Source organism: Orycteropus afer, unplaced genomic scaffold, assembly GCF_000298275.1.
Source record: "Orycteropus afer afer isolate SDZICR_OR568_19922 unplaced genomic scaffold, OryAfe1.0 scaffold00049, whole genome shotgun sequence".
Classification (NCBI taxonomy): domain Eukaryota; kingdom Metazoa; phylum Chordata; class Mammalia; order Tubulidentata; family Orycteropodidae; genus Orycteropus; species Orycteropus afer.
In genome coordinates, this window is record NW_006921636.1 from 1620980 (window position 1) to 1638369 (window position 17390).

General features: G+C 47.1%; 1 protein-coding gene across 1 annotated transcript in view; it reads left to right on the forward strand.

The window, feature by feature from the left end:
* Positions 1–16865, forward strand: part of BCAS1 (brain enriched myelin associated protein 1) — an 84573-nt gene extending 67708 nt beyond the window's left edge. Inside the window, exons 9-11 of the mRNA XM_042780625.1 lie at positions 4163–4228; positions 7680–7949; positions 16791–16865. Of these exons, the coding sequence (XP_042636559.1) occupies positions 4163–4228; positions 7680–7949; positions 16791–16865 (411 nt within the window). The remainder of the gene's footprint in view (positions 1–4162; positions 4229–7679; positions 7950–16790) is intronic.
* Positions 16866–17390: the final 525 nt, after the last annotated feature.

Below are 17390 nucleotides of genomic sequence, written 5' to 3' on the forward strand. Positions count from 1 at the left end.
TATTCATGTGCCCACAAAGCAGGTAGGCAGATGAAACCATAAAGGTGGTAGATGGCAGACTATAGATGGAGGTTTAGAATCTGTCAATATTAATAACACCTTGCACATGAACAGTGCTTCCCTCCTTCAAACTAATTTTACATACGTTATTTCATTTAAGCCTCCTCATGTCTCTTACTTCTTCTTTGGACCGTTAGTTTTATAGGAACCCTTTGTTGGAATAACTTTCTCAGGTTTAGAAAAAGACTGAGAGCTTCAATGTTGTGCCAACCACAGGCCCAAATGAGAAGACAGTCATGAGATGATAAGGTTTTGTTATGTTCAATCCAGTGAGTCTAATGATGCCTTTGAAATTTACTGTCTGGAGGGAAAAGGGGGTGGTTTGAAATGATGGTTATAAAACAGAAAAACCAAAGTCTTCCAGCCAAGGTGCTTGATCTCAAGTTCTTCCCTGACTCTTGAAATATTACTACTGAGTTGGTCTGTGAGGAAAGACTTCCTGAAGAAGCTTTTATTTGGGTGATTTCCGTCTGCACCGATGACCTGATTCCTCCCTACCCTTGAAGAGGACTCTCCAGTCCTTTAGCACTCTTCGGCTAAGACTGGTGATAACAATAATACATCACACCAAACCTCTTGCCATTGAGTTGAGTCCAACACATGAAGACCCCATGGATGTCAGTGTAAAACTGTGCTCCATAAGGTTTTCAGTGGCTGAGTTTTTAGGAGTAGACCACTAGGGCTTTCATTCCAGGTGTCTCTGGGTGCTGTCGAACCGCCAACCTTTCCATTAGCAGCTCAGTGTATTGACCATTGGCACCACCCAGAGGCTCCAATAACAATAATGGCTACCATTTACTTGTTTGGGACTCACAACATGGTAAGCTCTGCGCTGAGCACGTTACACACGGGTTCTCATTTTTCAACGTAAGAACCTAGGAGAGGAGTACTCTCACTGTGCCACTGCAGGCCAGCGGAGGAAGCTTCTAGAGTGTTCAGATGATTTTCCCAGGGTTCCAAAGCTGGGGAATGGCAGAGCCAGAATCCCGACTCCGGTTTTCATTTTGTTGGCATTGTGCATCCAAAGCCCATCCTTTTGCTTACGTGCTATTCCTGCTTCCTGGGCTTGTGGTCCCGGTTCTCTGGGAACAGTCATGGGCATGGGACCACTAGAAGCTGCATTTTTGTGATTCCCTCAGTCACATATTTGGTGAAAACATTTTTATGTATTGGGCAGTTGCACCTCTCTGAAATCACAGGAAGGCAAAGAGAAGAATGTTAATGCCTGGCTTCTGGAAAGCATAGACAGAGGTTTTCTGATAGACTTGTCACTAAATGGCATTTACCTTGTCTCAGTAGTCTGATTCTGTTCCAAGTGAGGATCTTGGTAAAATGCAAAGCTTGGACTCATAGCCTTTGTTTATGTGGAAATTTCCAGAAGATCCAGATTAGATCCTTAGATTTGTTGTAATGAGGTCATTCCAGTAAGACGGTTTGCTGACACACATACTACATTAAAATTTCATCCCAGTTCTTTTAAACTTCACCTGTGGTGAAACTGGAAGATGGCGTCAAACTGCATTTGCATTCCTTTCAAAGAAAGAGGAACTGGCCAGCAAACATTTCTCCTAGAATTTCAAACATCTAAGTGATACATATTGGAGAAGGAGCCCTGGTGGCACAATAGTTACGTGCTCAGCTGCTTACTTGGCCTGTGGTTCGAACCCACAAGCAGTTCTGTGGGGAAAAGACCTGGTGATCTGCACCCATAAAGGTGACAACCTAGGAAACCCTGTGGAGCAGTTCCATTCTGTTCTGTAGCGTCGCATGAGTCAACAGGACACAACAGCACATACTAGAGATGGTTCAGCCTCCTCAGGGTATCAAGCCATGGGAATGCATGACACAGTCAAAGAAATAAAAAGTGAGTTCCACACTTGGATGCCACAATGAGATTCCCTTTCAAAACTTCATCCCAAATACCCTGAGACAGTTCCCCTTTGACTTTCATGAATAAAAATCAACTCTCTAAAGACAGTTGCTCCATATCCCAGTGAAAGATCTCAAGATAAATACACAATTGCCTTCCAAAGACTTCTTTAAAGTATTAGTCTCCAAAAGAATGTTGGCCTCTTTAAACACTAACTCCACCATTTTGGATGGCTGGAAAGTAAGCTGCTGTGGCTGTGGTCCTTCGAATACAAAACCCAACATGAATCACAGGCACACCTCGCTTTATGGGACCTCGCAGATCTGGCATTGTTTACAAAGTCAAGGCTTGTAGCAGCCCTGCGTCACACAAGTCTGTCGGCACCATTTTATCAGCATGTGCTCACTTTGTGTCTGTGTGTCACGTTTGGGTCATTCTCACAATATTTCAAATGTTTTCATAATGCTCCTGTACACTTAGCTACAGTAGAGTGTAAACATAACTTTTATATGCACTGGGAAACAAAGAGTCATGTGGTTCACTTTATTGTGCTGGTTGGAACCGAATCCACAATAACCAAAAAACTAAACTCACTGCTGAGTCAGTTCTGACTCATAGCAACCCTCTTTTGGGTTTCCGAGGTGGTAAATCTTTACGGAAGTAAATTGCCCAGTCTTCCTTCCCCAGAGTGGCTGGTGGGTTTGAACCACCAACCTTCTGGTTAACAGTCAAAGGCCTTAGGCACTATGCCACAGAGCTCCTTGTATCTCCAAGGTATACGTATATCCTTATTTGTCTCTGAAAGAGGACTTTGCAAGGAAAAAAGAAAAAGGTCAAGGGTGGAAGGAGGGAGGAAGGACCATAGGAACAGTGGAAGACTCTGGAATCTTTCTCTTAGCCCCACCACGTTGCTTAGCACCCCCTCCTACACCTCCCAGAGCAGGGCAGAGCAGACATTAGACAGGGAGCAAAAAGGTGTGCTTGTCTGCAGGAAGTAGACCCCAGACAAGATTTTTTTAAGTCCTGAGAAATGTGTTCCCAGATTTCTTGGCTGTTTTCCCATCAAGCATCCAGCATAGGGTATATTACTAAATCTCAGGGCAGATTACCCAATAAGGAAGGTGAGCACGGACTTACTTGTATTTACTCACTAATCTATAGTAAACCGTTTCACATGCTTTTCATACACGATGTAGTACAAAACATGAAACTGTTCACTACAGATTCGTAAATAAGCCCATGCTTACCTTGCTTTGTGCTAATCTGACACTGTTGAATACACAGTTAAAACTACAGGCCCCAGTGTGGATCTGAATTTGTCTATGGCCTTCCCTGATGTTCAAACTCCAGCGCACATCAGAACCCTCAGGAAAGCTTGTTCAAACACAGATTGCTGGGCCCACGCCTAGAGCTGATGATTCAGTCAATCAAGTGTGGGTCTCAAGAATTTGCATTTCTAGAAGGTTCCTAGGAGCTCTGGTAGCATAGTGCCTAAGGCATTTGACAGCTAACCAGAAGGCTGGCGGTTCAAACCCACCAGCCACTCCTCGGAAGGAAGGTTGGGCAATCCTACTTCCGTAGTGATACTGCCTTGGAAACCCAAGGAGGGGTCGCTGTGAGTCGGGGCCGACTCAACGGCACATAACAACAACAATAGAAGGTTCCTAGTGATGCTGATGCTGCTGACCTGGGAATGAGGCTTTGAGAACCATTAGCTTGGAGCAAGCATAATGGAACCAGTGCCAAAGCTGGGAATTCAACCGCATTCAGCCCCATCAAACATGCCACTGGCCATAGGAGGTGCTATAGGATGGAAAATGGATTGTTCCGCATAACTTCTCTCTCTGTTAAGGAAAAAAAAAATGCCTCACCAAAATCACTCACCACTAAATATTACAAATGGAAGTCCACTACTCATGGTTCATTTGTTCACTGGCTTGTTCACGCATTCATTCCGTGTGTTCAACCACCTCCTCATTCCAGCACTAGTTTTTTTTGTCCTAATAAATTTACAACTTTTTCATTGTTATTTTTGGAAACCAAGACTTGAATTTAATCAACTGGAAATTCGTCCATCTCATAAGCAGTACATGTGCTGCTTGGTCCCCCATCTGTTTTGATTGCTGATCTCAGTAATAAATGCATGAGGCCATCCATCGCAGAACTTCCCTTTCGTCCTCCATGTTGCCATGCTGTGGTAGCTGAAAGGCCATTGTCTGTTTGTTATTGTAGTCAGTGAAAGGGGAAGGAGGGAACACCCACTCAGAAGGAATCCATGGGGAAGACTCCAGCCGCCAAGTAAGTGACCTGTGAACTCTGTTTGGTGGTGGGTTTAGCTGGCATGTCCACACTTCTTTCCAGCCTTGTTGCCAATGCTGTTCTCAGGCACAGCCAACTTGTTTAACCAATCTGCAGGAAACACCTACTGTGTGCCAGGCTTACTGTGCTCTGCAGATAGCAGCGTGAACCAGCTGTTTCCTATCCTGGTGTTCACACACATTCATCCTTCTTCTCGCCATGGAAAATCCCCTCCCCCTTTTCAAGTCTCTCCTCCAAGAAATCCTCCCTGCCCGCTATCATTACTGGGTCTCGTTCTTTTACTTCATGGCGCTCTTCACAAATTCTAAAGATCCACTTATTGGTTAGTTGTCTGTCTCCCATGCCCTTCCCACCCCTGCATGGGGTGTCATGGAGCAGGGAGCCTCTTACCTGTGCTTTTCTATCACATCACGGGGTGCCTGGCTTACTGTAGGAACCATTTCTTGAATCGATGAGTGCAAGACTCAGGCTCCCAGGGTTCATTTCCACTGTTCTAAAGAAACACAGCTACTAGACTTGACGTAACTGTGCTGTGCTCTTTTGTTAAATGAACTTGTTTTATAACCTGTACTTTTTTCTTTAGTTGAAAAATATACCCTCATGAAATGCCCTCCAATATTCCAGTGCTGATTTTGGCAGGCTGATGAAGTGGCTAAGAACATGAGGCCTGACTCAGACTGGCTCAGCCACTGTTCATCTAGGGGACTTGAAGCAAATCACGAGATGGCTTGGTGCCTCACTTTCCTCGTGTGCATAAGGGAGCCAGGTTTCACGTGTCAGGTCTTTGTTCTGAGCTGCCTTGAAGTAGACTGGAACCTCCAACCATGTGGTCAGCAGCCACGGACATTAACCTTCTGTGCCTCCCTCGGACCTCCATAGTCTTTCTCAAAAGTGTAACTGCTGGTGACAATCTGAAACAAGGCTGCCACTCATCCCTGTGGGCTTGAGACTGTCTACTTTAAAAGCTGAGTCTGTTGCCCAGGGGACCCACTTGTTCTCAGACTGCTGGGCGCCCTGTGTGTGGTACTTCATATGGGCCAGCCACTATGCTAAGCCATTTTGTGTTACATGTGTACCTAGTTTCACTGTGCCTCACTTTATTGCACCTCCCAGATAGTGCCTTTTTTTGCAAATTGCAGGTTTGTGGCAACCCTGCATCAAGCAAGTATAAAAGCACCACTTTTCCAACAGCGTGTGGTCACTTGATGTCTCTGTGTCGCACTTCGGTCATTCTCACAATATTTCAAACTTTTCATCACGCTGCTGCTCACGTAACAGACTACAGTCAGTGTCAACATAACTTTTCTATGCATGGGGAGACCAAAAGAGCCCCGTGACTCCCTTTACTGCAGTATTGGCTCTATTTCACTGGCTGGAACCTAACCAGCAATATCTCCAGGGTATTAGCTCATTTAATCCTCACAGGCATCCCATGAGGTGCCATTTCTACCATTGCCCTCATACAGATGACAAAACTGAGAGATCAAGCAACTTATTCAAGGTGACACAGCAAGGATGGGAGGGGTCTCAGATCAGGCCAGGTCCCTCAGACTCCGGACACTGCCTTCCCAGCCCCTCCCTGGGTCCCAAAGTGTTCTCTGCAGCAGAAACCACTACCGAGGTGTCTGCACAGGGCCCCCTGGTTTCTGGTGTCTCTGGGGACGCTGCTAGGACTTTCTGCCATGTTCTAAGCTGGTGTCTGCTCTGGGCTCACTGTTGTTTAGCAACGGCTGTATCTTAGCTTTTGCTCTCACTGTGGTAGCTAGCCACCAACAGGAGTATTCTGGACACACAGAGTCTGGGCTTTTGGGACGACGGATGCTTGTTTCTCTAAGGACATCTGCCTTCCCAGGAGCTGTCAGCTGGGGAGGCCTTCGGGACTGGGGATTTGTCTGTTTGTCCTCTCTCTTATTTCTGCTTGAGTCATTGGTACAAAATGACAGTTCTCTGGTTATTACTGCCTCAGTCAAAACTGGAACTTTGTCCCTAGAGCTTTAGAACTGGGGACAGTATGTAACCTTCTGAATCAGAGGTAGTAAACCTGTCTGGGGTCCAGTGTGACCCACTTCTGTGCTGGTGGTTTGCCTTGGAAAGTGTTTCTAAAACATTTGGAGTCGATATTTAAAAACTGAGGCATTTTGCATTTTTTTACAATTCAAGGCCCTGTTTGAACAGCGCTGGGGCTGTGCTCCATATGGGATCTCTCAGCTGAGTGCCCCTTCAGATAGGCATGTCACTTTCAGTTGGCCACAGTCCTCACTACTACAAATTGTCTCCCCAACATCAAAGCCAGCATGCTCGCACTGTTGTTTGTCTTAGTTTGGAGAAGTGTTGAGAGCTCTGGTGCTTTTATGATGGGGGGGAGTAAGGGCTCTGTGATCATTTTTATTCTTAGACTCCTCCAAGATCTTACATTCTCTCTCTAGCCCCCACAGGCATTCCAGTTTAAGTAGATTACTTGGAAAGGGTTCCTTCTTCCCGACAGATTTTTTTTAACCTGGAATTTTGGATTTTACAGCCTCATCCCTCCAAATTGTAGGAACCAAACAGAACTACACACTTTTCATTTTGGCATGGAAGGATGTCCTTTCAAAACCAAAATTCAAACAAGTGTCTTCTTTGAGCATCATTTCATGAAGTGAAAGGACTGTTTCATACCAGAAATTCAGACATCATCAGAAAGAAAAGAATCCATCCCCCAGAAAAGAGCCACATTTGGTTACAAGTAGGAGACAACCTCTCAGAGCTGACTCAGCACAAAAGGACTTCAGGGACAGCTTGATCCAGGGGCACACATCCTGCCATCAGTCCCTGATTCTGTCTCCCTCTATCCCTCCCTCCCTCTCGCAGCTTTTCCTTTATTGGCTTCATTTTCAAGCAGGTTTTCCCTTGTAGTGGCCTTGCTCTAGAAGCTCCCAGCTACATCTTCAGTTTCAAATCCATTGGAAAGGAAGCAGGCCTCCATCTTATAAAGGTTATAAGGTTATTTTGCCTTAATTCTGAGATGTGCTCAGTGTTTATATTTGCCCATCCTGACCCAGTCACAGAGCTGGAAGTGTTCTGATTGCAGACTGAGCCACATGCCCTAGTCAAGGGGTGAGAATTCTTTGCCTAAACCAATGATGAAGGAAAAGGATGGTCCCCCAAAGAAAACCCAGGTTCTAGAACCAAGAGAAGAAGGAAAGGAGGCTTGCTGGGAAAGCAAGAAATTCATTCATTATTAGATAAATAAATGTATGTCCCCTCCTGGGACCTTGCATCAGGATGAGTGTCCATTTTTCTTTTTTTTTTTTTTCCCCATTTCACCAAGACCTCATGAAAACATAGACACCATCCAACATTTGCACATCTGTTTTAACACAGTTACTCACTCCCTTCCAAGAGTTGACCTGCAGCCACTAAAAATGTGCTTTGTTTGAAATTGCTGTAGACCTCAGACTCCACAGAGAAGGCCACCACGTCACCGGAGCCGGAGCCAGAGCCAGCCACAGTAGGCCCGAAGGGCAAAGAGTGTTCCTCGAAGGACAAGAAGCCCGCGGCTGAGATGAACAAGCAGAAAAGCAGCAAGCAAGAAGCCAAAGAACCTGCCCCGTGTGCAGAGCCCTGCGCGCTGGAGGTGAACTCTCTGCAGAGCGGGGACAAGTCCCAGAAGAGACCCGACAAGCAGCGGCAGTCCCTCAGGGGCTTCCTGAAGGGCCTGGTAGGTGGCCTTGTCACCTCTTCTCCTTCCTGGGCTTTCAGGCAAGGGGTGTGGGCCCTACTCACAAAGGGACAGGCTGGGCAGGGGCTGGCCGGGGATCTGTCAAATACCTACTGAACAACTCCTGTGTGCCAGACACTGAGCTTGGCCCAGACAGCAAGAGTGGCATGGACATTACCATCCGGGAGCCCAGAGCAGCTGCAGGATTGATGGGGGCAGATGCTGAGTGTGGTAACAGCTGGGGGTCAGGGGCCGGAGGGAGGTGTGAAGGGACCCTGGATTGAGGACCTGGCTTTGCCTTGGATTTGAGAGAAGCATCAGGGAAGACTTCCCAGAGGAGACTGCATCCAAGGGGGAGACCCCACATTTGCCTGTGGAGGAGGCGAGGAGAGATCTGAAGGTAGAGTGTGTTCTGGGCAGTGGGAACGGCAAGTGCAAAGGGGGAACAGCAGGGGCAAAGGTGGGGACGAGTACAAAGGTGGGAAAGGCAGGTGTGAGGTGGAATGGCAGGTGCAGAGTCGTGATGGAGAGGCACATGGGAGTGAAGAGAGCAGTCTGGCTGGATACAGAATAAATACAAGGATGGAGGAAAAATTGGCGGGGAATACGTGGTGGTAAGGAGAACCCGTGCCCTCCTGTGGGCAAAGTGGCCTTGAAGAGCTGTACGGAGGGTGACTAACCCAGGCCCTAGGTGCAGGGTACACGGGGTGATTGAACATAGCTCCTGCCCTCAGGAGTTCACAGCCCAGTGGGATGAGTGGAGGCCAAATATTAAGCCTTTAGTATCCTCCGTGTTTTATTTGTTTCTTCTTTGCCTCCTCCCCTGTTAGCTTTGGGAGGGAAGTACCATGTCTGGCATGGCACCTGAAACATAGTGGACACTCAGGAAATACTCGTTAAGTGAAAGAAACGAAATGCAGCACTGTTGTTGTTGTTGTTGTTGTTGTGTCCTGTCAAGTGAATTCCAACTCATAGCAACCCTACAGTACAGAGCAGAACTGTCTCATAGGATTTCCTCTGGTGGCATAGTGCCTAAGGCATTTGACTGCTAACCAGAAGGCTGGTGGTTCAAACCCACCAACCAATCCTCGGAAGGAAGGTTGAGCAATCTACTTCTGTAGTGATACCACCTCGGAAACCCAAGGAAAGGTCGCTGTGAGTCGGATCCGACTAAACAGCAGAGCATTGTGTTGTGTAATCTGTGTAATCTCTGCAGGACTATATCACCAGGTCTTTCCCTCGTGGAGGGGCTAGTGGGTTCAAACCAACCGCCATTTGGTTAGCAGCCAAGTGCTTAGTTGCACCACCAGATCTTCTTAAAATATGACACTAGTAAAACATTTTGCTTTATTTTGGGTAATGTAAACTCTGGTACACAAGGAGAGTCTGGAAAGCCATTACTCAGATTAGAAGCAAAATGGTGGAGCACAAACTAACAGGAAAGATAAGTGAGGCCTATTGTAAGGAGCCCTGTGGCCAATTGGTTCAGCTCTCGGCTGCTAACCGCAAGGTGGGTGGTTCAAACCCACCAGCCATTCTGCTGGAGAAAGATGAAGCAGTCTGCTTCCATAAAGACTTACAGCCTTGGAAACCCTATGGGGCAGTTTTGCTCTGTCCTACAGAGTCACTATGACTTAGAATTGACTCCCCAGCAATGGGTTTCGGGTTTGGTATCTAGGACCCATGGGAATATGAATTGAGCCAAGAGGGCAAGCCAAGGAAATAGCACTGATATCAGAAGTGGGGCCATTGAAGGGGAGCTTGCCTTCATGTTGCAATACAGGTGGAATTTTTAAGTGAAGCCTACTGTCCTCAGCCTCCTTGGTCATAATTACTCCATTCTCCAGATGCTCATAGATGTTGATGTCCATCAGGAGATAGAGGTGGGTGATCACTATGGTTCCCAGTAGATGGAGGTGGGGGATGCTGTGGTTCCCTAAGGAGCCTGGTGGAACAACGGTTAAGTGCTCCACAGCTAACTGAAGGATTGACAGTTCAAACCCCCCAACCACTCCACAGAAGAAACACCTTGTGACCTGCTATGGTAAAGATGTAGGAGAAAAAAGCCCTGTAAGCAGTTATACTCTGCCATGTAGGATTACTGTAAGTTGACAATCAACTCGATGGCACCCAACAACAGTTGTTCCCCTCCTCCAAGCGTGGTCCCCAGAGAACAGCATCTCTGGGGAGCTTATTAGAAACTCAGAATCTCTGGCCCCACCTCAGACCTGCTGAGTCAAGAAACTGCTGCACTGTAGTAACAGCCCCTGGTGGGTGGTTTTGCCACTAAATTTGAGAAGTGCTGGTCTGCCCCAGCTCCTTGATGCAGTGGGATGATAGATGAAGATAAGTCCCAGACCAAATTTTGTCACACACTGAAATGTTTATTAGCCAGAGACTGGTGGAACCCCAAGAGGTATGGCCCTTAGACACCCTTCAGGCCTGGGGCTGAACTCACCCCCATGGCTCAATTTTCAGCCGAATGATAGACCAACCGATAAGATGAACATTAACACCAAGGAAGTATGTAGTCATTATAACCATCAACCATAAGAGATCAGAAGGGTGGCATTTACTCAGAAGGCAGGGAGGGATAGGAAAGGACACAGGGAAATGGTAGACACAGGGAGGAAGTGGCAAGAGTACTGTTACGTTGAGGAGTTTACAGTCATTGTCAAAAAACAATGTGTATGAACTGTTGAATGGAAAATGAACTGTTTCTGTAAACTTTCACCCAAATCACGGTTTAAAAAGAAAGAAAATGTCTATGAGCAAGCAAGCATTCATTGCACAAGTATGTATGTAGTAAGCGCATACTATGTGTCAGGCAGCATTCTGGGCCCTTGAAAAGTACTGTAGGTATCTATTGCTGCTTTATAAATAGCCTCTAGATATAATGGCTTAAAGCAGCCAGCATTTTATTTTCTCACGGTTGCTGTGGGCCAGGAATCTGGGAGAGGCTTAGCTGGGGAGTTCTGCCTCAAGGTTTCTTACGATGTTGGCTGGGGCTGCATTCATCTGAGAGCTTCATTAGGGCTGGAGGACCTGATTCAGGAGGGTGCACTCAGATGGCCCTTGGCAGGAGGCCTCAGTTCTCACCATCTGACCTCTCCGTAGGACTACTTGAGGGTCATCAGGACATGGCGGCTGAGGCCAGGCTTACTCCCTGTGAAGTAGTGAATAAGAATTCCTACTTTGAAGGGACGTTGTGACAACTAAAAAAGATAATTTCTGTAAAGGAGTGTGCCCCAGGACAGGCTTTGAAGCGTCCGCATTCATAGTTCTTCTATCCTGTGCCACAGCATGCTATTGTCCCTTCCTCGCTTTCTCCTGTCTGGACATGGCCCGGACTTCAGACTACTCAGGCAGCTCCTACTGTCTTTTCACTGAGGTGTAGGGTGTCCAGATGTCAGTGGGCCCAAGAGCGGCATCGCATGCCTGCGATGGCTGTCAGATGTCCAGTTGTTTCCCTGAGGGAGACCCGTCCACCTGCCCAGGTGAGGTTGGTTGGGTGTGCTAGCACAGAGCTTCTCAAAATGGAGCGCACATGTCACTCAGGGTCTTGTTAAAATGCAGATTCTGCTTATGTAGTCATGGGATGGGGCCGTCTAACAAGCTCCCAAGTGATGCTGACTGAGGCTGCTGGTCCAAGGTCCACACTCCGAGAAGCAAGTTGCTAAAGGACCAGAAAAGATGTGTGGGGGATTATTTGAGATTCTTTTCATTTTTCTCTTTTTTCCAGCCTGTGACTTATTCTTAGAGGATCATTTGTTTAAAATTAGCAACACCCACAGGCTGATTTCCACTGTGGGTTTTAACTATTTTCACTGAAGCCAGCCTCTTCAGTGGTTGCGGAGGCTGGAAAAAGACCGTGGTGTGGAAGAGCTCAGATACCCTCAATCATTCATTCATTCATTTCACACATCCTTGTAGAATGCCTTGTAGATTCCTGGCACTGAGCTGTGCCAGGGGTCAGCAGACTACAACCAGCAGGCCACGTCAGGCCCCTGACATGTTTTTGTAAATAAAGTTTTATTGGAACACAGCCATGTTCATTCCTTTACATGTGGTTTATGGCTGCTTTTACACCATGATGGCAGAGTTGAGTAGTTGGGACAGAGACCAAACGGAAGACAAAGCCAAAAATATGTACTGTCTGGCCCTTACAGAAAATATGATCCAACCCCTGAGCTAGATACCAAGAATATATTCAGTAAAGAAAAGAAGCAAGGCCCCTGACTTGAGGAAGTTACATTCTAGTGGAGAAACAAGAAATTAAAAGCTAGATAGAGTAATAATAAACACAAATGTATGGGTGGGAAGTAACAGAGTAACATGAGAGAGTTTGTCTGGATATGGAGCAATGGCAGGGGCAGGTGCAACTTTGGGTTGGTGGATCCAGAAATAGCTCTCTTAAAGGAGATGATACTTGAATGGAGACTGGAAGAATTAAAAGGTTCCAGGAGCCCTGGTGGCATAACAGTTAGGCACTAGGCTGCTACCTGAAAGTTCAGTGGCTTGAACCCACCAGCCACTGTGCAGCCGAAAGACACAGCAATCCGTTTCCATAAAGATTGCAGCCTTGGAAACCTTATGTTGAGCACTTCTTCTCCATCACTCGGGGTTGCTGTGGGTCAGAATCAACAGGACAGCACCTAACACAGCAACAGGCAGGAGGAGAGCAGTGTTCTGTTCCAGGAGGCAGGCAGAGCGTGTGCAGAGGCCCTGGGGTGGGAATGACCTTAGCGTGTTTGGGGCAGGGAAAGGAACTGCTGGGGTGAGCCTGGCAGGCGATGGGCAGAGGTAAGCCTGGAGCTGTGGGTGGGGCCTGGCTGCTGCAGACTGTACCTGCCAAGCCAGAAGTCAGAGGGGATCCAGCATGAGGCAGGAAGGTACTAGAGGGTGTTACACTAGGAAGGGGTGAGCCCCGTTTACAGTTTTAAAGGCAGCTTTTGCTGTTGTGGTAAAGACATGGCTATAGGCTGGCATGAGCAGAATTAGACACACAGTTAACACACTTCCATCATCACCAGAGAAGGCGGGGCGATTTGGCCCGGTGGTGCTTGTGGAGATGATGAGAAGTGGACCGTCCAAGATAGCACTTACAGCACTGGTCAGCAAGCCCCTCCTCTGGGCCATACTCCTTCACATAACTTACCTCTTTAAATTACAGCCCATCAAGGTAGGAATTCTTACTCACACTTCACAGAGGAGTGAGTGAGTCAGAGCTCAGAGAGCTTACTGCATTTTTATGCAAATAACACACACATTGTGTGTATTTCTTTGGCCAATCATGTCCTTCCACTCCATTCCAGCATGCAGGTATTTTTGTAAGCCTGCTGTGTTAATTTTTGGTACAGCAGCATGTCCCTTGCTGAATATCACGCAGCTTGTAAGAGGCAGGGAGCTCCTGGGCGGTAAACACAGTTAACACACTCAGCTGCTAACGAAAAGGTTGGAGGCTTGAGTCTACCCAGAGACACCTCAGAAGAAAGGCCTGGTGATCTGTTTCCAAATCAGTCGCTGAGAATGCTGTGGAACACATACGGGGTCACCATGAGTCGGGGTCAACTCCACAGCCACCTGAACTGGTGTAAGAAGCAGAGGGGAGTCGGTCCCAGTCCCCTTGCCCCGAATCCCACACCTTCTCATTGTCAGGAGACTTCCAGCAGAAGAGGGGCAGGGCAGAGCTTGGCTGACATCTTCCAGAATCAAACGAGGAAGAGCCCCAAGCTGGGCACAGCCCCCAGCTGACCTGCCCTTTCCCTGAGAGAGGAATCCGGCAGCCCAGCCGGCCCAGGCCGGGGCCCCTGCAGCTTCTGTCAGCACGTGAGCTCCCACTGGCCCACCGTCCAGCACACAGCCAGCCTCAGCTCAGGGTAGAGCTCAGGGACTGTGCGGCCCAACAGTCCAGCAGGGCCCTGGCCCTCGATGGCGCCCCCCTCACTCAGCTCCTCCTCCCCGACTCGGGGTGTTTGCACTCTAACAGAGAAGCCACCGGTATAGTACGGAAAGTCTGAAAAGAACTGGAAGGAAGCCCTTAGAGCTCACGAAATCCAGACTTTTGTTTTGGGTGTATTTTTTTTTTCACTTTTATTGTCGTGAAAACATATACAGTAAGACATTTGCCAACATAACTTCCCCATTTATGGCTCAGGGACACTGGTGACATTTTTCATGTTGTGTCACTACTATTGCTGTCCTTTCCTAAACGATCGGCATCAACTCAGTGCCCCACAAACAAATGCTTCCCCTTTCCCCCCTCCTTCCTGCCCCTAATAAACACTAGTAACCTTTGATATAATTTAGTGTCTCCTCCCCTCCCATCCCTGAAAATCAACAAAGAAATTTTCCTTCTATGTATGGATCTTCCCTTGACTTTTCACAATAGCACACTAATACAGTATTTGTCCTTCTGTGATTGACTTATTTCCTTCGCATAATGCCCTCCAAGTTCATCCATGTTACGCAGTGTTTTGCAGATTCTACGTTATTCTTCAGGGTTGCATAGTATTCCATTGTGTGCACGTACCATAGTTTGTTTATCCATTCTTCGGTTGATGGGCACTTAGGTGTTATCTGCCTCTTTGCTATTTTGAATAGTGCTGTGATGAACATGGATGTGCACATAGCCCTCCAGATGTTTTACAGAAGAACCATGAGATGATGTAGATTACAGACACAGACCTACTGGAGATGTGTCAGTCTGTCGCACGTGGCAGCTTGCATGTTGCTGTGATGCTGCTGGAAGCCTTGTCACCGTGTTTCAGACGCCAGCAGTCACCCGGGTGGACAGGTTTCAGTAGAGCTTCCAGACTGCGACAGACCAGGAGGAAGGGCCTGGTGATCTGTTGCTGAAAACCAGCCAGTAAAACCTTAGGGATCGAAACAGAATATTGTCCGATGAGGTGCTGGCTGATGAACCCCTGAAGCTGGAGGGTACTCAGAGTGCACAGTGGCTGCAGGAATGGAGTCCCCCATGCCGGCAATCCTGACGATGGTGCGGGACCAGGCGGTGTTTGGTTCTGTCGACCTTGGGTCCCCACGGGTCAGGGCGGACTCCACAGCAGCTCCCAACAACAGGAGATGGAGGAGGAGGTATTCATTGTTGAGAGAGATGCCGGGAGAAGAACAGGTCAGCACGGCCGAGGTGTGCACGGGATGAGAGCCGACCACAAGGGCTCCCAAGGGAATTCACTGTTGTTAATACTTGATTGTGTTTGTGGTGGATGTTTTCACAGTAAATTCAGTCCCCATTTGACAGTTTCTATACAAGGGATTCAGTGACATTAGCTTCATTTCTCACAGGGTGTCAACACTGTCTTTAATTGCTTTCTGGTGGTTCACTTGGCACAAGGGAATTTGGAAGGTGACTGAGCTGTTGACATCTTGATCATGGTGTGGTTAGACAACCATTGTGTTGGTCAGTACTCAAAGAACTGTATACTACCAAGGGGAAACTTTACTGTATCTACATTAGACTGGACAAGGAAGGAGAAAATAGTAACCACAGGATCTAAGTCAGAGCTCATTCATCCACAGTGAGTGAATAGGTAAGGTGAACCTAATGTATGTGCCAGGCACTTAGTAGGCATGAACAGTACAGACTCCATGGAGCTTAAATTCCAGTGGAGGTACAGAAGGTAAGTAGAATGATAATGGGAACACTGTGGATGGTGATTAGATGAGCAAGAAAGCAGGGGGATGTGGTTAGAGAGTGAGTGATGAGGAGGTGGCTTCATTGGGCTCTAACTGAGCAGGCATCATATCCCAGGTACAGTTTTAAGCAGATCACAGGTATGAACTCACTTCATCTTGGGAACAAGCCTCTGAGACAGGTTTTATCATCCCCATTTTAAGATGAAGAACGTGAAACACACAAAGTTAAGTGTTTTGCCCAAGAGTTCACCGAGCTAGGAAGCAACATATCTTTGAACCTGGACATGTGATCAGAGACCATTCTCTTATCTGCAGCTCATGAATAAGAGGTAGCCCCGACTTAAGACGGGAGTTCCATTCCAACAACTTTGTTGGGAGTCAGTTCTGATAGAAGTCGAGTACCTCATGTCCAATTAACAACAGATGCCTCTTACGGTATGAAACGCTAAAAGTAAGATCACGCTGTAGGCCTGGTCTACAGCAAAGCTGGTGTCACTGTCCTAACAGTGAAGTCAGAGTCGTGACAGCTGTTGGGTGCATGCAAGGTTCAGTCATATGCAGCTGGAGTTGAATGTTGCCCAGCTTTCTATTAATTATGACTCCCCACACTGACTTCATTGTAGACCAGACCATAGCCTGTTTTGATCAGTAAATCCTAAGACTGAACATCTGAGAATGATAACATCAGCAAATTATGCATTGCAACACAGTACGTAGAAAATACTACTAACTATAACATGTACCACCTCAAAAAAAGAAAAAATACGGACAGAGGATGTACTTAAAAAAAAAAAACAGAGTCATAAGCACAGTTCATCATAACCCACATCATAAGTCAGGTACTACTTGTGTCACTCAGTGCAGCACCTGTCACAGTAGTAGTTGTTAGTGGCCATGGAGTCAGTTCTGACTCATGGAGACTCCATGTGTGCAGAATAGAGCTGCATCTGGCTTTCACAGCTGTGTGTGAGCTTTCGAAAACAGATTGCCAGGCCAGTCTTCCCAGGTGCCTCTGGGTAAGTAAGTTCCAGCGGCCATCCTGTGGCTAGTAATTGAGGGCTTAACCATTTGCACCACTCAAGGACCCCTCCTAGCACAGAGTAAATGCTAAATAAATGACAGTTGTTGTTGATGATATTACAAACCTTCAACAGTTTGCAACTTCTTTATATTTTTCTTCAGGGACCAAAGCAGATGTTGGACGCCCAAGTGCAAACAGACCCTGTATCCATCGGACCCGTTGGCAAATCCAAGTAAACAAATCACTACAGTCCCACCAACTTCTCCTGCCATCAAGATACCTTCTCCCTCTCCAGCTTCCTCCCCAAACCCGCTCCATGTATATATTTTTGACTCTCGTGACCATCAAACGAGATTCTGCCTACTCATTAAGCCTGAGCTGTTGTATATTGAGGTGTATTATTCACGTCTCTGGTCCAGTCTTTCCTGGTAAATAACTGTCAAGATGGTTCAGCAGGTTAACTAGTTAGGTCAGAAGCGTTGATGGTTGCCAAGCAGCGGGAGGGGTGTGTGTGGAAGGGTGCATTCTAGCTAAGTTATGGCAGTGGCAGTATCAGTTTGCCTGCTAGGAGGAAGTGATCTCTGTCGTCAATACACACTCACCCTCTGAGTCTGAAGAGGGGAGAATAAAATCTATTAGTTTTAAGTTTGTGTTTCATGGGCTCTGTGCTGGGAGCTTGCCAACTTCCTGGAATGGAATGTGTGGGGTATGACAAGGGAATGAATAAGAGCTGTTTGTCACATAGGGTCCTTGGATGTTAT